The sequence below is a fragment of the Crinia signifera genome, chromosome 2, assembly GCF_055691185.1.
Source record: "Crinia signifera chromosome 2, ASM5569118v1, whole genome shotgun sequence".
Taxonomy (NCBI): Eukaryota; Metazoa; Chordata; class Amphibia; order Anura; family Myobatrachidae; genus Crinia; species Crinia signifera.
The window spans coordinates 317,261,109-317,287,224 of record NC_139218.1 but is presented as its reverse complement, the minus strand read 5'-3'; the positions used below and the strand labels follow the sequence as shown (position 1 = coordinate 317,287,224).

The following is a 26,116-nucleotide window of genomic DNA, read 5'->3' as shown; positions in this document are numbered from 1 at the left end:
ATAAGATTGTGAAGTTTCCTCCTGGGAGACGCCCAGAGAGCAAATGCAGATGGCTGATGATGGCTCATGCCAAAATGTTTAGGAAGTGGGTGGGATGCAGGAGGACTACCCAGTCTTCCAGGGGTGCGCATGTGCTTTTAATGTCGGTAGCAGTCACCTGTCATCCGCAACATGGCTGACATGCTGCAAAGTTTGGAGGGGAAGAGTGGGGCCAGCACCTGACACCATTCATCAAAACTGGGGCTCTGTTGCCCACCATTTTGAAGGTGTGACTGGTCCATGGTCTGCAAACTTTCTGGACACCGGTGTCCGGATCTGAGTACACAGGATAGCCATCAGCCTGTAATCATTGTGAATGGAGACTGATGTTCACCTTGTTCCTCAGAAGCATCACTCGTCTTTCTCCTACAGCCACCTCCTGCTGCACTATATAGTTAATTAGGTGGAATTGCACAGCCGCTTCCTTGCGGCAGAGTAATTCTATACAAACATGAATCAGGCGCTCAGTGTCTTCTTCTCACTCATTAACAAAGAGGAGGACACCTCGTTTACAATCTTGATGGGACACCATTTGCTCTATCTAGTAATGTTTCTTTGAGAGGGTAATTAAAATAAGCCAGTGTAAATTAAAAAGACTATCACACCGGAAATAAAGGCAGCAACAATTTCTCTTTACTGTTGTGAGTTATACAAATAAGTAGTTAAAGAAGTATACGGCTCCACAAAACCAATATTTTGCCGCAAGTTGTGGTGCTTGTGCTGCCTGTTTTTCACTTAAAATCCCATGTAACACATCATGCCTAGAGGCATTCCTGAGTTTACAGAAGGATCTCCTCATTAGTAATATTTCTAATTTATATATATATATATATATATATATATACACACACACATATATACACACACATATGCAGTGCACAAGCAATGTCATGTGTAGTTACATAAGGCAATGACAAGCGTTTTAATGTTATAATAATGCATGTACATATAGGTACATGTGATCAGCATTCTACAGAGGATTAGCTAAGGCACAGTGCAATTATTACTTTTGCATACATGGAATAATAGTATTGAGTTTATTATAATTATGAAATCCTAGCTTTCAGCTCATTCCTGACCATTGTTAAGTGCTTATATATTGCTTTTTTTTTGCCATCTATGCATTGAGGGAGTGTCCACAGGCAAATTTTGAACATTGTATGTATGTAGATATACATATATACATATACATATATATATATATATATATATATATACACACACACACACACACACACACACACATACATACATACATACATACATACATACATACATACATACATACACATGGATATACAAGGATCCAAAATATGATTTGCACACTTCTAGAGACAACTTTCACAATGGTTATTTACTTGGGAACACATTAATTAGAAGGGAAGAAGATAAAACCAGAAACATAGTAACATATTTAAAAAAAACAACAATAAACCACGTAAAATTCCGGAAGTTTTCTCTTCATAATGCTTATTCCATAATGCCATTCTTATGTGTTTATAGTTTTTGCCTTAGAAATGGCAAAAGGCTGTGCCAGCTCCATCCATAGCTGAATACAAAATAGTAGCTATATAGACACCCAGAGTCATACATTCCTGATGTCTTCCCACAACTGCTGAATACACCTCTGCAGTCTGGAAGCTTATGCAACACACTAGTATACTGTTTTATACAGACATTCTGAGCGTGCATAGTGTATGGGGAGGGGGTGGGGGCAGAACAGTAGCAAAACATTAATATTTTATAACTTGTTATTTTTTATAAGGAGAGAGAGAATGTGAGTTGGGTGTGTGAGTGTGTGTTTGATGAACCTCGCTGCTATAACTATATCAGCAGTCAGTGCATTTAGCAATGTGACTGATCATTATGGATCATTAGCACAGACACATGTTGTTTAGCAGCAATGATAGATAGATAGATAGATAGATAGATAGATAGATAGACATTTACTCGAACATGTAAGATTTTCAAGTATTGTTAAACTCTGCCACTTACCACCTCAGAGTCTTCAAATCCATGGGTGTACAGGTCGTCGTACATAGGGACTCCAGAATGTGGGAATCGAGAAGGAGAATGTGGACTTGTAGATCCGTGAAGGAGCAGTGTCTGGCTAAGTGATGGGGGACTGATAAGGCAAAGGGGAGAGCTGGGAGCGGTGGGTGCTGGCAGCACTGGCTGCTTTGGTCCCACCCTAGATGCTGGCTGAAGGAAGCCCCAGGCTAATTCTCTCTGTACCCAACAATCAGGCAGGGGAACAATAGCACCCACCCACCCCTTCCTTCCCCGTCACACACACGGAGAGATGGCTCCTCCGATTGGCAGAAGCACGCCGTCCCTGGAGCAGGAGGCTGCAGCTGGGAGGCTGATGCAGGCAGCAGGAGATAAGCACCTGCCCACGATGCTGCTGCTGCTGTGCTGTAGCCACGGACACATGTGTAGCAGCAGCCAGGCAGCAGTCTCTTACCATACCATTAGTGCATTGCTGCTTACGGGAGACATGGCCCATGTCTACTGGTTATTGTTATATCCTCTAAAAAGCATGTGAGCATTGCTTCGTTCTATGAGCATGCGGAGAGAACCTATTGTTAACAATTACCCCATCACCACTGGCAGGGTCACTGATTATTTCCTCTCACACCAGAGGAGAAGCAACCGGAGTTATGGCTGCCCCCAGCAGCGAGTGATAGGACTGTGCTGTTAGTAAGTGGGGTCCGGGGATGCCCCACTGATGGCTGAGCATGTGAGTTGGTAACCCATAGTTACTCCACTGGTAAGAACCCTTGGCATGGAATATTACTAAGCAACAATACTACCAGATATTGTATTATTTCCTGCAGTAGAGTGCAGGCGAAGGTGCAAATCTAAGCAAGCACTTGAGTATATAGAATTTCGTGTTTTACCTATGTCTATACGTAGTGGGGTCTATTCACGGGACATACTAAAAGGAATGACAGTGGAATGACAGTGGAATGACACTGCTGATAAGGAATGCCAATTGACTATAATATTAATATTTCTGAAATTATTGCACATATCAACTATATTTATTACAACTGCTTTGTATGTATGTATGGCCCCACAATTGCTTTGTATCTATGTATAAAAGACCTATCACCTGATAACTGGGCCTCTTCACCACAGAAGTCCACTGACCTGTTACCAAACATTGGGTCTAATTCAGCAGTGATTGCTAATCAGAAAATTTGTAAATGGTTATCGAATGACTACGTGTGCATTATCATACTGGATAGCATTTGTATTGCACATGCAATTTTCATACAGATAGCAGTCACACAGAAGACCATGTTTTAGTGACAGGAAGCCAGCTTTATTAGGGATGGCCATCGTTGCCTTTGCCATCGATGGTTGCAGTTGATGGAAAAAGTGCAACTGGTCATCGATGGTGTATAAATATGCAATGGATGACCATCGATGTTTTCTCATATCGATGGTCATCTACTTGCTTTGAAAGATTGGCCTGTGGGCCAATTAAAATACGGGGGCAGGGCTTTATGGGTGTTGGGGGCGGAGCTATGTTCCGTGTCCCGGACCCTTGATGAGAAAAAGAAAAACTTAAATATTCAGTTAAGCTTAAGATTGATGTTGGGAAACCATCTGGTTTTACCCCATCGATGTCAAAACTATTTGACATTTGTCATAAACCATCAATGATTTCTAATCGTCGATGGTCGATAACCATCCCTAGCGTTTAGGGGAGGAGACAGTTTTCTGGGTGTGTTTGTAAAAATGATGGCCCAGGCGTTTCTGGTGTTGGTCCCTGATGTCAGCGATGATTCACATCCAGCCTGATTCTTTGGGCGGTAATCACTGCCGCCTCGGCGTCACACCCGCTCAATGTATTCAATGTTCTGGGGAGACTCCCTTAAACAGCAAAGTTTGCGGTAAATGCAGTGAGCACGCTGCATTTTGTTTAGCGAGCCTTGCCATCTTGATGGCTGCACTCACTGTTTCCACCTGGATCAAAAGAACCAGCGAGGTGGAAACGGCGAGTGAAGGGGGGTGGTTTGAATACTGAGGGCGAGCTATCGGCACTGCTGGCCATCATAGCTGGCCCTCAGGGCATTATATATATAGCCCTTTAGCAGATTAGTGTAAACCCTAGACTGGCACAGATGGAAAAAAAAACTGCTTGAAAGTTCAGTTTTTGTAAATGGATCGCTATTTGCAATGCTTTTGCAAGGGGGCGGGTTTTTTTTCTGTCTGGGCAGTAATTTTTTGATTGTAGGCAACTGATTGTTTCCCTAACTAGCGATTCTTGCTGAATTAGGCCCACTGGAATCATGTAAGCACTTTGCTACATAGAGATGCTCTCCTATAGTAGCAATGCAATCAAAAAAATTGGCAATTGGGGGGCGGCCTTGCCCTATGGTGGGCGGCTCCCCGCATGCTACCGTTGGAAAATGTAGTTTTGAAAATCATCGTAAAACTGCAATTGAATTAGGACCATTGTAATCTGCAGGCTACAGATTGGGGAGAGAAGTACTTTAGCTGCACTTGTAACACCCTCTAGGGGATTTTAATGGAATAACACCCCTCCTATGTTATAATACTGATTACCTGATAACGCGAAAGTAGTAGGACTGGAAAAGGGCAGGGGGCATGGCGAAGTAGGAAACATAGCCTATACACTGAAGGTGCTCATCATCTGCTACGATGACCCTCTAACGCCAGTGGAGAAATATTTTGCGATGTGAGAATCTACAGTCAGAAGCAGGGAGGTAACTAGTACTTTGTGGGTCCCATAGCAACATATTGAAGGTTGCCCTGTCCCAGTGCTTCTTGAGAGACACCTCTCTGTAGCATTGTATGCCCCATAATAGTGCTCTACTTCATTTTGTGAACCATAGTAGTGCCCAAGTCAATATTTAGCCCTATGGAAGTGCCCTAGTTTATTTTATGAACCATAGTAGTTCCCTAGTATACACAAGGGCACATTGTAGGGCTGACAGTACACATTATGCCACCCAGGAGTAGATGTATGAAGCAGTGATAAGGGAGGAGAAGTGATAAGGTGCCTGGTACTTTATCACTGACCAATAAGCTCCTGACTGTTGTTAAAGGCTGGGCTTAAAAAGGGACAGTTAGGAGCTGATTGGCCGGTGATAAAGTACCTGGCAAAATAATGCAGCCAGTATTTACCCTGCACAGAAACAAAGTAACTCACACAAATCTAACTCTCTCTGCACATGTTACATCTTCCCCACCTGCAGTGCACATGGTTTTGCCCATTTTCCAAACAAATTTGTACTGAGCTCAGATCTGAATAAGGCCCACAATTCGGTTGTTCAATGGATCACATTGCTAAGCAGCCAAATCTGAGAAATTGGTATGCAACTTTCTAACCTGGGTCCAGCCCCCTAAGCCTCTGGCCTTATAGCAATGCATCCACTATAATTATGCCCATGGCCAGAAGCCTTGTGTGTGAACTACCCAGTGAGATCTAGCAATAAGGAGAGAGTAAGTGCTGCAGGGGTATTGCTGAAAAAGGAAATGTGTCCACATCAGAATCAGCCTCGCGTCCCTTTCAGAATCGGCCTTGTGTTCCCGCACCCAGCATAGTTAGCGTAGTCAGTCAGAAGTAGCGTAGCGTCCCTGGCTGCCTTACTTGTGTAGTTTCATGGCGGCAGCCTAAGCTACGTTATCAGCGTAGGCTGCCACACAAGTAACTACAGAACTGTTGCCGGTAACTGCATCTCTGTCCCCGGCGTCCCTGTCAAGCCTCTTTGGCGGAGAGGAGATCATGCTGGTGCCGGGGGAGAGGCGCTCCATCTGTTTGACACGCAGGAGCGTCTCAGACGCTCCTGCAATGATACGCTCCTGCGTCTGAGTAGCTATTGCTCAGATGTATGATATGGCAGGTGTGAATGTGTTCCTGAAACACCCCCACTATCCACGGCATTATGCGTCCTCCCGACCTTTTCATACCCCCACTATCCACGTCGGTGTGGAGTTGATCTTATAAAGTGTGGTAAGCACAGTGAGCCACCGAGCCCGAAGCGCGGCGAGGGGACGCGGATTACCTTACATGTAATCCCTTGGGCCCTTGGGAACCGGAGATATATGACTTCAAAGCAGTTGTCCTCATCCAAGCCTGTTAATTGCTTTTCCCAGTCAGATATTTCAGGTTCTGTCTGACTTAGACTTTTTCTGAGGGTATATTCCAAAAGCTGGGACTCTCCCCCTTTGATGGACACTAGAAGCTGGTCTCTACTGTTCCCAGAACCAGAGATATCAGCCTTCCAGCAGCTGGTTACTGCTCCAGCTCCACACACCTGGTATGTAGTTTTATATGCTCATTGGCAGATTGCTCTGCCTCCTGAACTCTGATCCCCTAGTCCCCAGTACTATTTGGTAGGTGGGATTCTCTAGTTTTTAATTCCATTGCAGTCTAAGAAATCTATTTCCGGGAACTGGAGATATCTGCAGTCAAGCAAGCTGTCCTCCCACCAGAAAATGATGAATAATAAGCCCACTCCACTATACACCCCTCCTCTGCGTATTAAACATCCTCTACCACCCTGGAAGTTATGTATCAGGGCCCCTTCACTCAGCCCAATGCCCCCTTCTCCCACCTCATCTCCCACCATATGTGCAGTAAAGGGGTAATTAGGGGAAATTACTGATCCAGGCCCTACATGCTGAGCGGTTGATATAATACCCCCTACCACCCGGGGGACATCAAAGCTTCCCCCACCCTTACCGCTGGAGGATCGGTAGGGGCCCCAATACATTGCTATGCCCAGGGGTCTACACTGCTGTTGATGCCCCTGTATGTATGTATATATATATATATATATATATATTTGTTTTTATTATTTATATACATTTGGTCTGTCTATAATACTTTAACTGACCCGGCAAATACTGGGTCACCTAAGTGTCCATTTCCGTGCTTTGCTCCGCCCCTCTGGAAACCCCCTTCTGAAAATCCTGCGTTTGCCACTGTAGACATATATAAGAGAGCAAATAGTGCAATATGTTCCAAACATAACATGTAATAATGATGTGCACTTACAAACGTAGACAGAACTAAAAGCAATATACTGATCTCCCAGGCAAGGCAGCAGTCAAATGTATCCCGTCACATGAAAAAAGGTCAACATGACAAAAGGTTGATACAAGCAAAAGGTCGACACATGAAATGTCAACATGAGTTTCATGATTTTTTTTAACCGACTTACTTCTCCATCATGTCGGCGTAGAGAGAGAGAACATAACAGTGTGCTGAGCGCAGTGAGGCCCCTCACCCGAAGCCTAGCGAGCCATACGAGGGGACGCATTACACATAGACACATGTCCACATAGACACACAGAAAAAATGTGAAAAACTTGTGTGGACCTTTTTCGATGCCATCCATTTCCACATCGACCTTTTGCTTGTGTTGACTTTACCCAGGTCGACCTATTTTATGTTGCCATGTTCCATTCACCTTTTGCCTGTCAAACTAATATTGGTCGACCTATTGCCTGTCTACCTAGACACCATTGACCTGATGATCCACACCCACATGACTCTAAGTAAATTTACTCTTGAGTCTCTATTAAGGTGCAATGGTCTGATGAGTTTTTAACTTTTTAGTTCAAAATGCACCACATGCAGTTCACCATGTTTCTTTTGGCTTGCAATGCACGCTCCCACGCATCGCATATCACAGGTTAGAAAAGTATGTGCAGCCCGTAGTTTCTGTACTAGATCACAGCTAGTACAGAACGCCTGCAGTACAAAACGTACCGTGTGCCGGCACCTCTACTCTCTCTGGGCATCTTGCATAAAACACAAAATACCTCATTGGCTCTCTCTACTGAATCTCTCTCTCTCTATGGGGCCACAAATATTATGTATCCCTGCAATGTAAGAAGAAGGGATCACAGCAGCATCCCTCCATAGGTTTCTATGGGGGGATATGATGTTGCAAGATGTATCAATATCATGAATGCGAAATGTATATATCTGACAGCGTCGGGAACCCTTCTGGAATAACATCCCACAAAATGGATTTTTATGCTGCCCATACACTTATGCAATCAGATGCGATGAGACCCAGTGCAGCACCAGATGTCGCATGCCATCCTGCGATGGACATCGGGTGCTGAAGGAGGGGTGGTGTGGGGCTATGTAGGCGGGACCGGAGCTGGGGACCATAGAGGTGGAGCTTTCAGGCGGCTGGACTTGTCAGCAGCAGCAGTTCACTTTGAAACACTGGACGGCCCTTTGATTGGCTGAGAGAGCTCATTCTCAGCAGCCTCAGCCAATCAGAGGGCCGACCAGTGTTTCAAAGTCATCTGTTGCCACTTCCGAGTCCCGACGCCTGAAAACTCCACCACTCCGGTCCCCGCTACATAGCCACCATGCCTCCCCTGCTGCTGCTGAGTCCCTCCGGTCCCTAGCATTAAGGTACCGGCTCCCCGCCAGCACTCCGCTCCCCATCTCAGCCCAGCTCCCCGAACCCGCCACTGATTGCATTCGAGTTAAAAACCACATGCGATTGCTCATGCAATTCGATAAATATTATGTACAGCTCATAATATCTATCGATGCGACATTCAACGGCGTGCCTGCGCATTGCGTCGAATGTCAGCTTAAAAATGCATGCAATCATTCGATTCATCAGCCAGATGTGGTCGAAATCTAATGATTGCATGCGATATCTCACATATGTATGGGCAGCATCAGATAGATAGAGAGCGTGGTCTTCTATATAAAATAGTAGTACCACAGCACCATCTAGTGGGCATTGAAGCATTTGTTTGAAGGCATTCAGGGTTGTATTTTATCATTGTGGTTATCCAGTATATGTAGATATATTCTTAGGTATTCATTGATTCATATATAAGGGGAGGAAAATGTATTTATCACTATGATCATCTGAAAAATGGGTACTTGTGTAATAACTGGGGGCCCGATTTTAAGATCGGGTCGGAAAATCGCATCGAAATCGCATGCAATGCGATACGATTTTCCATATGATTCAATGTTAACATGGTCCTGTTCATTTCCCCACTATCCAAGTGGGCATAGAGTTGATGTTATATAGCATGGCGAGCGCAGCGAGCCACCGAGCCCGAAGCGTGGCGAGGGGCCGCGGATTACTTAAAATGTATTCTGCCTCCCCTCGTGGGGCTTGCTGCGCTCGCCACGCTATATAAAAGGTAAGGCATACAATCACAAAATCGGGCGCCCAGATATTACACAAGTACCGAAAAATGTTATTGTAAAATACAAAGCACAATACAAACTTAACTTTTCTCATGCAAAATAAACTGAAACTTTATACAGTCTCTACTTTTTGAAGTTGATAGTTGGGTTGCTTTCATTAAACTTCATACACACTGGGCGATAATATCGCTCATTTTTGCTCTTCTGAGCGATATATTGTCCAGTGTGTATGCTGCACCTGAAAGTCGATGAGTGCTCTCGCAGGTCATTAACTAACCCCTCCAGCATCTGTACCTGTGCTTTAATAACACCCCACCAGCCGTTGCTCATCGCAAGTGTGTATGCACTCTGCCAGGTCACCGCTGCCACTGGTATATCCCAGTGTGTACAGGCCATTGGTCTGTTTCTGTAGGTCTTATGCCACACTATGGTCTGTGATTAGATAAGGCTGTAAGGAGTGCTGTGGGGGTAGACGAGAGTTCTGATGCTGTTGCAAGCTTTGTAAAGCCGCTGTAAAGGCAACTCCATGGCTTATTGAAATGACCCCAGTTTTGGATACTGTTTGCAGTTTACTCTTACAATTGGTGCAGACTTAATATATTTATAGGTCTCATATGTTGCCACACGGGGGCGATCTTTTGTCACAGATCACCATTATTGAGAACCATTGATCAAAAACTAATTCTTCAGATTTTTTACTATAAAAATTACAAAGAAGATATTTATAACTTTTAAGCATCTTCTTTGTATCATTGGCCCTTATTCTGATCGGTGCGGATATTCCCGCATTCTTACGGAGCGGTCCGCACGCCACGGTGTTCTGCCGCGTGCGGCCATCGTCCGTAGAAACGCCCACGTGTCCTCCGCATTCGGACGGACTCACTCTTTAAGAACAGGGCGTGTTTACGGACGACATACAAACCATGCGTGTGCGGGGGAAACACTCAGATTCTGCACGGTATTACAGAGTATTACAGAGTATGCTCGGGAATACCGCATCCGAACGGGAGCCAAGCGGTGCTACCGCCCGTAAGCGGAGTATTTACGCCAAACAACCCACTATTATGTATATTCTGCAATACATCACATGACCCACTTATTCAATTACCTATCCTCATAAAAAATTGCTTATTTGGAATTGGAATCAATTAGATGCCAATATATCCTTACAAGCATGCCTAACACATGCATTGCACACATTAACCCTTACAGCAATTGAAGTGCAATGGTTTCAATTAAAGCACTGACAAGCGTCCTATTAGTGATTAATGAGTAAAGGAGTCGATTTTATTGGGTTCAGGTGTTAATGCTTGTAGTCATTAGGCGGTCCGTTCGCCTCCCGCAGGAACGAGTGGTGTCCGCAAAGCAATAGTGGCCTTTTGGACACCGCACATTTCTTTCCTTTTTGTTCGCGTGCATTCGGAGTGGTATCCGAATGTACGCCCCCCAACATAAGTGTACTCCCCCGTGTCCGCCCATGTTTCCGCCCCGTTTTGCCCACTTTGAAACTACGCCCATGTGTCATTCCGCATGACGCCCATAATACGCCCATATTTCCCGAATGATTGCGGTGAACAGTTTTGTACGGGATTTGCCCGAACAGGTACGGAGTCAAGGCGTGGCACATGCGCGTGGCGTTCTCCACGCATGCGCAGACGCCGTAAAGACGCGATCCGAAAGTATGCGGTAAAGTACGCGTCAATCAGAATAAGGGCCATTGCTATTATTTTTTAATTACCACATTTATTATTATTATTATTATTATTATTGTAATTTTATTTATAAGGTGCCACAAGTGTTTCGCAGCGACGTACAAAGGAACAGTACAGAGAGACAAAACTTGGCATAACATTGAGTAAATAACAAAAATACAGTACAAATAAAGAGCGCCACAGTTCAATACACATTACAGCTTAAATATAAGTAGTGAGGACTCAATCAACATACAACTAGAGGCTTGAGGCCAATGATGGAGATGAGTATGGGGACAAAGATGGTCACTGAGTGTTTCAGTATAGAGAGCTGTGAGTGACATGTGAAGAGAAGAGGGCTTTAACAACAGGAGGGAAGAGGGCCCTGCTCTGAGGAGCTTACAATCTAGTAACATTTGCAGAGATCACTGGATTTGCAGAGATAAATGAGGGATGAGGCAGAAACAGCTCAGCTTCATGTCACTTTAAGGTGGATCACACTGCAGTCAATAACATTGCAAAAAATTGAGGCATGCCTCACGGTGGAGTGCATGCTTGAGCTCTGAGGGACACCTTGGTCATCTGACCAATCCAGGATGTGCCAGAAAAGCAGCATGGCTGGGGACCTGAACAGCATGGTTGTGGAGGATGGAGATTGGGACCCGAGTTGCCAGTAGCACAGACGTGTTGGGTAATTAGCATCAGTACCTGGCTTCCTATCTGTATATAAAGGACAGCAGCGACTAGCCGGCCCTTACTCCTAGCTGCAGTAATGAGACTGCCTCCCTAGCCCCTGACATCACCACATGTTAATCTCAATATCCATGTATGCAATCAATAATGAAATCAGAGCAACAGTGAAATGTGTATTTACTATTCTTAGCCAAACAGTAGGCTAATCCATAAATGGCTGGTTGCAGGCAAGGTTACAAGGGTTTACATTTGTACTGTGCCCTCAGACTTTGAGGGCTTCCTGCCACTTGGGACCACAGATGCCATCTTCTCCCCAGGCCAGTCCAACTGTGCCTGTGATCAGGGTGCCGGCATAGAGCTGGCAAACAGACAAGTTACATGTTGGCTGGAGTGACATGAAAGGTATGATGCTGCTGGAGCAGTGACGGTACTGAGGCTGTTGAAAGATATGGGATGGGGCATAAGGCTGATAGTGAGACATGGGGGCGATGAGGCTGCTGAAGAGACATGAGTAATGAAGCTGCTGGAGATATGAGTGGAAATAAGGTTGCTGAAGAGACACAGGGATGATGATGAGGTCGCTGGTGAAACACAATGAGGATAAAGGTGCTGGAAAGACACAGAGAGTATGAGCTTGCTGGAGACACGGCGGAAGTGGGGTGATACTGCTGTAGAAACACAGACAGTGGGATGAGGCTTCTGGGTGAAATGTGGGATGAGACAGTGGGATGAGGCTTCTGGATGAAATGCTTATCCATAACCAAGGGGGGGGAGGGGCCGCAGGCTGAACCCAAATGGCATTTCAATCTTGACATGTGGGCACATCTACGCTTCAATAGTTGTAATGTAATAGTATATAACATTAGTAGCCCGATATTTTAGTACATTTGGAAACTATTGATAATTACATTTTTGCCTGCAGTACTGGATTTCTTATTTGTATGTATTCATTGTGATATTTCTTTTCTTCTCGCAATATACATGATAAATGTGATGCGTCTACAATAAATTCCAAATGCAATTTGACCTTGTGCGAATTCTTACTGTAATGTAAGGAACACATTTTAAAACTTTTTTAAAACAAAAGATTACTAGTAAAACATTCCTCAGAACACACACATACTACACTGGCAACTGAGCTAGGAAGACACAGAACACAGGAGTCAGGGAAGTTGTATTCTCTTTTGCCAGGGGTTCCACAAAGGGTTTGATAAGAGTAGGTAACCTAGACTGATGAGACCATAGGCAAGTTATACCAGCGACTGCAGTAAATGACTGTTTTTGCTCAGAAATTTGTCTAGGCTGACCTGTATTGGTTGACAGGCAATAGGTCGTCACATGAAAAAGGTCAACATGACAAAAAGTTGATACAAGCAAAAGGTCAATATGGTAATGGTCGACACGTGAAAGGGTTTCATGACTTTTTTTTTTACTTCTCCATCCATGTCGGCGTAGAGATCTAAAACATCCTAAAAACTTCATCTACCGTTCATGTGCATTCCGTTTCGTATATTTGATCAGGAAATATACGAAACGGAATGCACATGAACGGTAGATGAAGTTTTTAGGATGTTTTAGATTATTGTATTTACAAATGTGTATGTGTACTTATATGTTGTTTCTAACTATGTATGTGTATATGAAATTTTAGAATGGAAATCACCGGGGATTTTATAGTTTATGTAGAAAGATTTTTATTATTGATGCCATGTTTTAGTAAAGACCGGGACAAGTTAGGTATAAATATCCATACTCCACACCCTGAGGAAAAACTGTGTTAGTTCGTAACGGGTTGGTGTTAAGGAACAATTTTAACTCTGGACTGAACCCCTATCCACCAGTGTGTTGTCATCTGTACGCGTCCTGGACTACACTTCTCTCATTCCGGGTGGGAGAGGAGCGTCCGGTGCAGTGGGAGGGTGGATGTCCTGCTTTTATGGAATAAAAAGTCTTCTTTGTTTGGAATATCCGTATGGTCCTGGCTTTTGGTTGATGAAATAAAAAGAAACCTTTGGATGAAAATAGGGCACTGTCCCCTGGTGAGTTCTCGTATTTTTATTATATGTGTTGATAACCTGAAAAGAAACCGTTACGGGAACATCTCCTAGCTTGACTAGGTGAGTCATTCTAGGATCCAGAACTTGTGGAACTTTATTCACAGATCTGTACTAATAAGGAAACTGTGTTGTTTTATTTTTTCCCTACACGATTGGAGAGTTCCACTCTCCCTCCACTTATATTAAGGGAATCAAGAAAATTCCGGAGGTACCAATTGTGCATGCCCAACCGATCAATATTTCTGGATCCCTCAGTCGCATACACAGTACAATTATCTGGCTGATCTGATGGTACCTGGTGTATCGGCCTGATAAATCTAGCATGTACGCCCAGCATTACATTTATATTACCTCAGTCTTATGGTGTGTGAACACGAGTACAATCTGCATGAGATTTTTACTATATAGTCAAAATCTCATCGGGATCGCATGCAGATCGCATGGGTATTTAACCATTGCAATCCCGATGCACGTTCACGTATCGCAAGCAGAAAGTCTTGGCTGCCTTGACTATATAGTGCAGATCTGCACTATATATTCAAAGTTGTATGCAGATCGTTTGCATGCCGTGCGATCCCGATGTGATCAGATCGCATTGGGATAGCAACACGTGTACACAGCATTACCGGACAGTACTGACAATGTATGGTAGCAGAAAAAACTTTGTAAGCATGTGTATGACACTGTAGAAACAAGGACATTGTACTGGGAAACAGAATCCTAAACAGCTCTTATGGAAATTGGAAAGATATAAAGGCAGAAACCTTTCAAGAGGCAACTTTTCAGCCAGATAAGGAAAAGAGATAGAGTCAAATAACTGAAATATTCAGGATTGCTTTTAGTTTCAGCAGACTCAGAAGTTTTCTCTGTAGGCAGTTACTGCTTGGATATGCATGTAAAAGTGTCAAGTGAAGGGCAATGGTAGTGTCATTTATCTATGGGAAGTGTGTGAAGGACATAAACAAAACTCTTCCAATATAATTACTGCATACAAAGGTTTATTCTGAGGTGGATGTGTCAGGGGTTTATTTTCTTTGTGTGAAATACGCATTTAACTGCTGCACTGCTGAATAGGTTTCTCAGAAGCAAGGATTATCATTATTATTGTCTGTTATTATAAAAAGAGGTAAAAGCACATGGGAAGGGCTCTTCTCGTTTGAGCTTACATTCTAAAGAGAGTGACACAGACAGACAGGAGCGACACAGGTGTAGAAGTGAGCATAGCTGGAAGGTTAGGATGAAAGATGGCTGAGTTTAATAAAGAAGAGGTTCTTGAGAGCCCGTTTAAACTTTTGTGGAGAGTCTGATCAGCAGTGGTAGAGACAGGGCTGGATTAAAGGGGGGGCACAGGGGGTCAGTGCCCCTGGGCCCCCCTCTAGCTAGGGGCCCCCTATGGTCGACATGTATTTTTAAAAACAAAAAAAATATATATATTTTTTTTAGCTAAAGGTTTTGTGCATGGTAGATGCTAAATTGTAGTGGGCTAAAGGACCTTCCACGTCCAGGGGGAGGAGCAAGGCCGGGGGGCTTGCTCCTTTACTATCCACACCACCACTGGTTGCCTTTAGTAACCAGGTGGCGAGCTAAGCGAGCCACCGTGCCCAAAGCATGGCGAGCGAAGCGAGTCCGCGAGGGGCAGTTTGGGACTCTTCTTCTCACCTTGCTCCTCCTCTCTCCACCCCCTCTCCTTCTCTGTATAAAGTGAGTAATATAGGGGAGGTGGACATGATAAATGGATGCATGCAGCTAGATGTGTTCTGAAATCATCTGGATGACTCACAGACAGTCGGCGGTATTCAATGCGGCCGGCAAGGGGGGTTTGTACAGCGAGGATAGCTTTTCCTCACTGCAAAACAAGCCATCCTCACCGTAAAAACCCCGTATACATTGAAAGGGACAAATCCTCACCTTGGGAGGACAGTGAGGATCCCCTTAAACGGCAAGGTTCGCCGCAAATGCAGCAAGTCCGCTGCATTTTGTTACAAGCCCCGTCTTGTAATGGCCACACTCGCTATTTCCGCCTCGCCTCAGGGAACTGGCAAGGTGGAAAAAGCGAGTGAAGGGGAGGGCAATGAATACTTGACGGCAAGCTATCGGCACTTCTTGCCGTCATAGCTCACCGTCCGGGGCATTGAATACCCCTCTAGTCTAGGTCGACAATCAAAGGTTGACATTGAGAAAAGGTGTACCAAGCTCAGCGGTAGTGAAGCACATCAATACAGGATTACTGTATTTATTAATGCAAATGCCCTGGGACTAAATCCTGGGTCCACGACCCTACATCCAACCAGAGTAATGGAGCTGAGACCTGAGAATGTACCCAGCTTACTAGTCCTGGCATATTCTAGGTTCACATGCTTGAAAGCACCAGATGCACATCCTTTTGAAGATTGTCTGCCACTTGCCAGGGCTGTCTTAACAGCAGTGTAAACCCCTGGGCAGAGCAGTGCACTGGGGCCCCATGCACATCTATTCATGGGAATACAAATGTAAATGGCAGAGCCGCAGTAATGTATTTATAATTGGTGCAGTTTACGCGGTGCACACAGGCCCCTGAGTCCACACTCTGCACCCAATTTTTTTTATACCACTCCAGAGCGTCACGAGTATGTCAGCAGATAAATGACAACTGCACCTTTTTCCGGAAATACGCTCAGTGGAGTCTGGGCCCTCTAGAGCTCAGACCCTGTAGCGTTGCTGCTGGCAGAGAGGAGGGGGCCTGGACAGAGTAGGCTGCACATGGGTCTCCTCTCTTACAACATCCCTGCAGAGCTGTAGCTAGACATTTTGGTGCCAGAGCTACGGTGCTCCTCCCCTCACTGAGAAGGGGAGTAGTCACACAATGGGATACGGTCATTGGGTCACCAGCATGATGGTAGACAAGCATCAAGTCGACATCATTAGGTCGACATGCATTTTTTGACAATATGACTTAAGGTCGACATGCAGGAAGGTCGACATGACTTAAGGTCGACAGGGTCATTAGGTCAACATGGGTATGGTCAACAGGGTCATTAGGTCGACATGGGGTTTTTCACTGTTTTCTTGAGCTGACGTGCTGACAGGAGGTATTTCATGCTCTACCATCCACTAGGGCGTGGTGGGAGAATAAATAGTGTGTTGAGAGTAGCGAGGCACTGTGCCCGAAGCATGGTGAGAGTAGCGAGGCACTGTGCCCGAAGCATGGTGAGAGTAGCGAGCCATGCGAGGGGATGCGGTGCTACGTTAGTACTTATGTTGACTCATATAATGTTGGTGACCTAATTATCCATAGCCCACTCTCTCAGGTTTCCAACTGCCTCTCTGCCATCTCCTCCTGGATGTCTGAGTGATTTCTACAGCTGAATATGGACAAAACTGAATTTATTATCTTTCCCCCACCCAGAGATATGACCCCTACTAATATCTCTGTCACTGTTAACAACACCATCATCTCCCCCGTTCCCCATCTCCGCTGCCTGGGTGTCACTCTCGACTCCTCCCTCTCCTTTGCACCCCACATCCAAGCCCTGGCCCATTCTTGCAAGTTCCAGTTACGCAACATTGCTCGCATCAGGCCTTTTCTCTCACAGAGTGCAACTAAGCTGATCATCCACTCATTGGTCATCTCACGGCTTGACTACTGTAATGCTCTCCTCACCGGCCTCGCTCAATCCCAACTGGCTCCTCTCCATTCTTTCCTCAACTCTGCAGCCAGGCTTATCTTCCTCTCCAGCCACTCTAATGCTGCCACTCCCCTTCAACAAAATCTGCACTGGCTCCCATTCCCCTACAGAATCCTCTTCAAACGCCTCACACTCACATACAGGGCCATCTCTAATTCTATTGCTCCATATATCTCTAACCTCATCTCCATTCAAACACCGTCCCGCCCTCTACGGACGGCCGACGACTGTCGTCTCTCCTCCACCCTGATCACTGCTTCCCATGATAGAGTACAGGACTTTGCCCATGCTGCACCCCTTCAGTGGAACGCACTCCCTCGCTCCATTACACTCTTCCCATCCTTGCAAAGCTTCAAACGAGCACTGAAAACTCACCTCTTCATCAAAGCGTACCCTTCCACTGCATAAACTAGCTGGTTCTCTGACCCCTTGCCTGTTTACATCCTGCTATCTAGCCACCACCCACTTGCTTGCACCTCGTAATCTGTCTGTCTCCCCTTCCTACTAGATTGTAAGCTCCTCCGAGCAGGGCCCTCTTCCCTCCTGTTGTCAAAGACCTCTTCTCTTCACATGTCACTCACAGCTCTCCTATACTCAAACATTCAGTGACCATCTTCGTCTGCATACTCCTCTCCATCATTGGCCACAAGCCTCTAGTAGTACGTTGATTGAGTCCTCACTACTTATATCCAAGCTGTAATGTGTATTGAACTGTGGAGCTCTTATTTGTACTCTATTTTTGTTATTTATTCTATGTTATGCCAAGTTTTGTCTCCCTGTACTGTTCCTTTGTACGGCGCTGTGAAACACTTGTGGTGCTTTATAAATAAAATTATAATAATAAAAATAGTACCACCAATTCAAATTACGCAACCTATAAACTTAAGTCCAGCTGGGTAGGGATGGGAAGGTTTATCAGCCATGGGCCCTTTGAATTCTGGGGCCCAACTGCCCAATGGAAGAAATGGCCCTGCCACTTTCATCTTCTGAGAGAATGCAACTTGGACCAGTCACTCAAAAAATATAAGCACCCAAGTGCTGGGCAGGTGAAAGAGTCATTATTATAAACCCCCAAACAGACCGGAGCAGGAGAAAAGAACAATGTTGCACATTAGATATTTAAACCTCATGTGTACTGTGAATATCTTATTTGGAATTCTGTAGGAAGATTATTAACAATTATTGAAACAGTGCTGGCATTTTCCTTTGCGCTAGACAGTTAGGATTATGTTGGTTATTAGGCATACAGTATGAACATCTGCTAATGTGACTAATGCAACTACTGTATATGCTTGCATTGTTCCTTGTACATATCTATGCCCCACTGTAGCGCTCAGGAGAGGCTCAGGAGTGCAGCTGTCATTAGCACATGCTACAGTCTATTCTTTCTGTTGCTTTGTGGCACCAAACAGTCTCTCTCTCTGAGCACCAGATGCTGTGCGTCTCTGCCGCACTGAGCATCTTTCTCTGCTGAAATGTGCATCTTATTTACATAAATAAAACTGGAAGAGAGATCACTATGATGTGTGACATTTGTAGATATGTGTGTGACTGAGCCTGCGTAAGAGGGGCTGTAAAGCGAGTGGCTGCTGCTTTTTCTAACATCAAGGTCATCTGTCATTCATAGGCGTGTATGTAAGTGAAACCAATTCCTGAAGTTGCAGCCTAATGTTAATGACATGTTATTAAGACTCAACATTTAAAGAAAAATACAGCGTGTTGCTACTCTCAGAGCGACTCAGAACATTCTCACAGTGATATAGTGGCTGCAGAAAATGACTAAGTTCATAAACATGTGTATACAGTGAGTAATGTATGCCCAGCTTTTTGAAAAATCTCTAGATGCAGCCACAGTTGGACTTGGTGCCGCTCAGTCATGATTTGGGACTAGGGTGGCCAATCCCGGGATTGGCGGGATTAGACTGCGCATGCGCAGTCTAATGCCGGGCAGCGTCTGAGCACCCACTCAGATGCTGCCCGGCTTCTCCCGGCACCCGGCAGAGCAGTGCTGCGCAGCGTGACGAGATCAGAGGTCACGCTGCGAAGGCCAAGGTCATGCTGACAGTATGAAGCCGCGCCGCCCGCCCAACTATCCAGCGCGCCAGCAAGCAAGGAGCATGGGCCACCCGTCCCCACACCCAGCAACCTGGCAGTATGAAGATGACCGCGCACCCGGCAACCCATCCACCCCGCAAACCTGCTTCACCTGCAAATGTAAGTAAATGCGGGACAGCCAGGGCCTTTTTTTATTAGGAAAGCCAATGAGCATTTTTCAATCCAGAATCCCGGGATTGAAAAAAATGCCCTGGGATCGGCTTCCCTACTTGGGACCCAGGAATATTAGCTCAGGACTTCTCAGGGCAAGCAGCACATACTGTATCACTGTAGCTGCAAGAGACATGGAGATGAGGGGTCAAATGTAATAGGGTGAGAGTTTCAGAAAGTGAGAGATTTTGGGAGAGTTTTCCCATTCTTTTTAAAGCAGCAATCAATTACACTGCAAAACCAGGTTTATTTTGCCATGTATTTGATTGCTGCTTTAAAAAGAATGGGAAAACTCTCCCAAAATCTCTCACTTTCTGAAACTCTCACCCTATTACATTTGGCCCACTGTGTCAGACCACAAGGGAAGAGTATACTGAGAACTAGAGTACAGGCGGCCATCCACTAGTGCAAGGTATCACATGCGTACCTCGCATGCATTACCCCACAACCTCACCCGGTGGCTCCAAGGGGACAGGATCGCATAAAATACATTGTATGTAGCCTTTTGCATACAATGTATCTCATGTGATCCAAGCAGGGGCTACGGGCTGTAGCAAATAGTCATGGCAGCCTGTATGATCTGCGATGCAAGGCGCACGGGAACACACCTCACATCGCAGTCTCCGGGAAATTACGTTGTGTAATCGCATTCGCATCGCATTCGCATAAAAAGTGTCCATATCGCACTAGTGGATGGGGCCTTTAGAACCAAAAACCAGCGAGAGTGCAGAGATCTCAGAAGATCTGGGAGACACCAAGAAAATCAGAACTGAGAATACAGATAGATAGATAGATTGATAGATAGATAGATAGATAGATAGATAGATAGATAGATAGATAGATCATTCCAAATGCAACAACTAGGGTCCAAGGTTTATTGCTACAGAAAAGAACCTGCTGACATTTCCGTCTGCTGGGGACCTTTATCAAGGGAGCAAATATCCAGCAGTGTCAAAAATAACAAACAGTGGGGAGATGTATGAACCAGCGTTAAGTGCAAAAATGCACTTAACGCTGGTTAACTGGGGGGGATTACGATTTTCCTAATGTATTACTAGCGCACCTAACGTGCGCTAGTGACAGCCCGCTGAGTTACGCTCGGCAGGGCTGTCCCCTGCAATCCCCCCCAGTGTTTAGCGTCCGGGGCGATGTATTAACAGCCGCCCAGGCGTTAATTCACCCCGCCGCTTCGCAAGCTCAGGGCTAGCGTTGTCCTGTCCCCCACTGCGGGGACAACGCTAGCCCTGCTTCTGGCTCGGGCTGCAGGAGATCTCGCGCATGCCCATTAGAGCCGGACAGGGGGGGGGAAGCGCACTGAGCATGCGTGGGACGCCGGGGGAGCCGATAAGGAGAGCCATTAACGCTGGGCATAACGGCTCTCCTTATCGGCTTGGGGGGGGGGGTTAATACATTAGCAAATAACGGGTGCCTGCTTCTCCTCGTTATGCAGGAGAAGCAGGACCGTTATTTGAGAAGCGCTAAGGGGGGGTTAGTACATCTGCCCCAGTATATCCAGGTATGGGTGAGGAAACAAGTACAAGGGATAAACTGCCTGGGGCCCCTGACCCATTCCATTGGTGATTTTTCCTTTTCTGTTTGCAGGGTACGGCTTACAAAATAACTAGACCTTGGATTGACACTATAGAGTTTATGTAACAGCCTGAAAGCTGCACACTCTGCAGAAATTACGCTATTACATAAGCCATCTATTTAAATGGTAAAGGTAATCATTTTTAAATATATTGTGGCCCTTGTAAATTATTCTTTGATATAAAACTGATGTACAGGCGTCTCACAAGTGCGTTATTTGAAAGTCAAAGTTCAGTCTTCCAAAGTTGACCTAGCGTAATCCTAATGGTGTCCATTCATTAGGGAGACGCACATGCGATTTGGTCACTTTTCATGCGATTGCGGTGATAAGTCGCATGAAAATTGTTCAAATCACATGTGACATCAGGTCCTATGCGGTGCGCGGTGGCAAGTCACCACAGCTGCAGGAGAGATATGTTGGATAGCAGCCAGGCAGGCTTGGCTGGGATCGCATGCCATATATGGTATGCAAAAAGACCACATACAATATATTGCACGCAATCCTGCCTGGCTCAAGGGGAATCGCGTGTTACTTCTTGGAGGGGAGAAGTCGCACATGTGTATGGCCAACTTTAGTATTTGCGGGATCTAGTGGGAATTTAGCCATTAAGTAAAACCAAACGTTAAGTAGAATTCTCCTGCATACCCTTGCACGCATAAAGCATATTTTACTACACAGAAAAATGAAACATCTTATTACAAAGACATATCAAATACTGCTTTCACATTGCAGAAATGGGTAATGACACGGTATTCTTAAATGGGACTTTAAAACGGGTCTGAGCCTTGAGACCTTTCACATTGCAGGTGAAAACCGTTTTAAAAATCATTTAATACCATTCAAACATTCAACCCGTTTAACCCCCAAGGGACACGTTTCAAGCCACTGAAATAGAGCCATTCACACTGCCTAAAAAACGGCTTTAAAACGTGTAGGACTCTGCTTTTTAACCGTGTTGAAATACCAGTTAACTTTAACCGGTAAATCAACTTCGGCACTTTCACATTGCAGCCTTAAACGTATTAAAATGGGAAAAAAACGGCAATATACCATTTTAAAAGTGTGATGTGAAAGGGGTTTAAGAGCGCCAAATGCATAGGTAGAGTTATTCCAAAACTGACCTTATATCGCAAATTCAGATTTCAAACCACAAATATACATTTTATTTTAGTGACAACGTATTTGTATTCAGTTCTGACACCAACAATAAAAATAAAATGTAATTGAAGCTTGCCATAAATGATTGCTTTGCAGCTGCATAGTGTAAGAAGCCAGTTAATTAAGCTTCTTATGACTGACACAGATCGCTGTGTAAAGAGGGTTTAAACCTAGATTTTTTTCTTCTTTATATTAAAGGGCAAGACTCATTAAACTTCAACTTCAAAAAAATCCAAGTGGTAATGTATAAAGCCAGTTGGTTGCTTATTAACACAAGACATAATAAAAAATGTAATTTTTATTTTTGCCAGTGGATTGATGACTAAAATGTCTATTTATTTAGATGTGCGTTATATGTTACTTTCACTATATATCACATTGGTTCCATGCGCTACATAGCTTTGTTAAGTAGCAATTAATGTATACTTATCTTTCCAGAAAATTAATCGGTCGCAGCTAGAACCACTTCTGTTTTTGGACTTTTCCCTCGCTTGTACCCATGAGGGTACAATCCAGCTAAAATAAAATAATCTGCAGCTGACAGCAGATTAGGAACCTCGTGGCCCAACTAGTGTGCTCCTTTTTCTTTTATCGTTTTGGTAACTTGAACCCTATTTGTTCATCCCAAACGTTTTTGAATCACGGCGCCCTACAAAATGTTTTTAAGGCACCCATAAGTCAAATGTTTCTTATTGAGAAATTTAGAGAAAAATATTAAGTACATTGTGTTTATACCAGTGGTTTCCAAACTGTGTGCCTAGGCACCCTGGGGTGCCTCAGGACACTTGCAGGGGTGCCTTGGGTTGGTGGACCTAGATCAATTCATATTATTTATGGTCAATGTTCCAGGCAAAACCAGTGCTGGTGGCTGCCAATCATAATATATGTGGACAAACAGAAGCAAATCCTGTCCCTCATCACATAACTGATATACAGTGCCTGTCAGCACTGCACACTGTCCCGAACAGCGGCACCGTCGGGGGTCAGTAGCAGTCACCCGGGCAGCATCTGAGCCATATACTTAGATGCTCAGGGCTGCCCGGCTTTAAATAAAAAAGTGCCGGGGTACTATGGGGTACTAATCCAGGGATTGGAAGCTTCAATCCCGTGATTGAAATCCCAACGATTTTAGGCCCAAATCCTGGGATCCCGGATTGGCCTCCCTACTTAGTTCCTCTTATTTGAAGAAAGGGAGTATGAGTCATAGAGGCCTAACCATTTCTTCATATGTGAGAGATTTCCAGCCTGCTACAGATAGGAAGATACCAATGAAGAGGGAGAGGTTAAGGATATTAGTGTGTCATTATTATGTGAGTGAAGCCAGCCTTTTTTTAAAGAGTGGAGAATTATTTGGGACACTAGGCATGATCACAGTGCATCAGCCTTCCTGTTATGGTTTGGTGGACTCGCAAGGCTGCAAATTTGCAGCCTTGCGAATCAACCAGAATAACCCCCTTTATCTGTCAGTCTTGCCTGGTGTCATGTCTTCACAGAATAAAATAATACTGTATGTATTTTTTTTTTAGACTATTCAATAAGGGCTCTACTGACATTGAGAATCTTCCGCCATGCATTATAGGGAAAGGAGTGCACTGCATTCTCCCTTGTTATGGTATTATTATTATTATTATTATTATTTTATTTATAAGGCGCCACAAGTGTTTCGCAGCGCCGTACAAAGGAACAATACAGGGAGACAAAACTTGGCATAACATTGAATAAATAACAAAAATACAGTACAAATAAAGAGCACCACAGTTCAATACACATTACAGCTTAAATGTAAGTAGTGAGGACCCAATCAACATACAACTAGAGGCTTGAGGCCAATGATGGAGATGAGTATGCAGACGAATATGGTCACTGAGTGTTGGAGAATAGGAGAGCTGTGAGTGACATGTGAAGAGAAGTGGGCTTTGACAACAGGAGGGAAGAGGTAGAGTCTGTATCCCTTCAACTGCACACTAGGGGCCTGATTCTGAGTCACCTGCAATGCTGTTGTAATTACAGTTGCCTGTGCCTAGAGTAATCACAAGAACTACAGTATGTAGCTCTATGCGCAGGTTCTGAGTCATATGCATCTTTGCAATCACATTGCACGAAGCCATCCGACCGCAAGAGAAGCTAACATTGCAATCAGTGGCACTTTCATATACCTGATGCTATATGTAGAGCATTTGATTGAAAATGGTACGCAGTGTGCATGCGTATTACAGAGTAGATCATGACTATCTCTTCTTGCTACCTAGTTGTCAATCAGGGGCACATAGATTAAGACTGGTGAAGTGATAAAGTGTCTGGTGATAAAGTACTAGCCAATGCGCTCCTAACTTCTAAGTTACAGTCTGTGTTTTAACAATGACAGTTAGGAGCTTATTGGCTGGTACTTTTTACCAGACACTTTATCACTTCATCAGGCTAAACAAATCTGCCCCTCAGTAACACCCAAAAGTCATATCATAGAGATGTGTACAAGTTAAAATCGCTCATACTGTAAGTATGCTAAAAAAAAAAAGCCCACTTGTTGCATTGGGACTTGTGTGCTACTCAGAATCAGGCGCAGGTGGTAATGTACTACAGGCACCCATACGGATGGAGCCCCTCTCATTCACTGCCAGACCTCACCAGAATGTCCCCGCTGGCGGAGAGAGACTCCATTAGACTGTGATGCGCGAGCGTCTCACATGCACGTGCATCCTAGTCACTCGGTGGCTGGGTGACAGGCAGGGTTAGGGAGGGGTTCGGGGAGGCAGTGGGGACTGGCGATGGGTACCGGGGAGGCGGCAGACGGCATCATCTCATACGCACGCGCCCCCATCCGACGGATGGCGGGACCTGACAGCTGGCGGGGGGGCTGGTGATTCTATCGCCATCCCCTGCAAGCATGAGGATGGCTCCATCTGTACATAACTATTACTAGCTGTCTGATCACTACTGTCCTGGAAACTGTTAAAAAAACAATACACAGCATAATAACTGATCCCATACTAAATAATAATCATTAATGCAGCACAATATATCAGAAGCTAAAGGTCCATACACACTGGGCTATTTTGGATAGATAAAGATGATGGGAAAAATCACAGGGCTGAAACACACATGGATAAAGATGATGGGAAAAATTGCAGGGCTGAAACACATTGACCGATTTTCACCCATTTTGCCGATTTTCCCAGGGGTGGATGGCTTTTCATAGCAGGACGCTATGGAAAGTTATCCACCCCATCGCTCATCTGCTGGTAATGCCAGCAGTTGAACTGCCGGGCCAGCAATGATGTGGAAGCGCTCACTGCACATCGCTGCCCCGTACACACTGGGCGGCTTTCGAGCTGAACGCCGCTCAAACGAGTAGACTTAGCTGCTTTCAGCTTAAAGTCGCCCAGTGTGAATGGGCCTTATGGCCATAATTTGTGTTATTACTATCCACACACCCCCTTCTTCACTACTGCATTATTATGTTGCTATGGCAACTACCAAACAGATCTTTGTAGTTTCTCTAAAAGGTCAGCTTTAAATAATGTAACTCAGCTTTTGGGATGAGTGGTCACTTTAATAAAGCCATTCTGCACTTTTTTTTTATAATAGACTAATGAAAATTTTATTTTATAAAATACCATCCCTAATAACAAAAAAAGGGTCCTACATGCAGTCATAAAGCTATCATCACAAATACAATAAATAGCTTGTGTGACCAAGCTATAATGGATAAACAATTTATTTATGGTTCTAGCTTATTACATCACACTCGGTCATATTACTGCTTAGCTTAGGAGAAAAAA

General features: G+C 44.6%; 1 protein-coding gene across 4 annotated transcripts in view; it reads right to left on the bottom strand.

Annotated features, from left to right (window-relative positions):
• The window catches only part of CACNB3 (calcium voltage-gated channel auxiliary subunit beta 3), a 170,854-nt gene that overhangs the window by 126,306 nt on the left and 18,432 nt on the right, over positions 1–26,116 (bottom strand). The window contains exon 1 of one of the 4 annotated variants that reach the window (XM_083169063.1): positions 2,035–2,309. The exons of 2 other annotated variants lie outside the window; for them this stretch is intronic. In XM_083169063.1, the coding sequence (XP_083025189.1) occupies positions 2,035–2,079 (45 nt within the window). In that variant the 5' untranslated portion in view covers positions 2,080–2,309. Of the gene's footprint in view, positions 1–2,034; positions 2,310–26,116 lie in introns of those variants that run through there. One more of the 4 variants, XM_083169064.1, reaches the window with a different exon arrangement.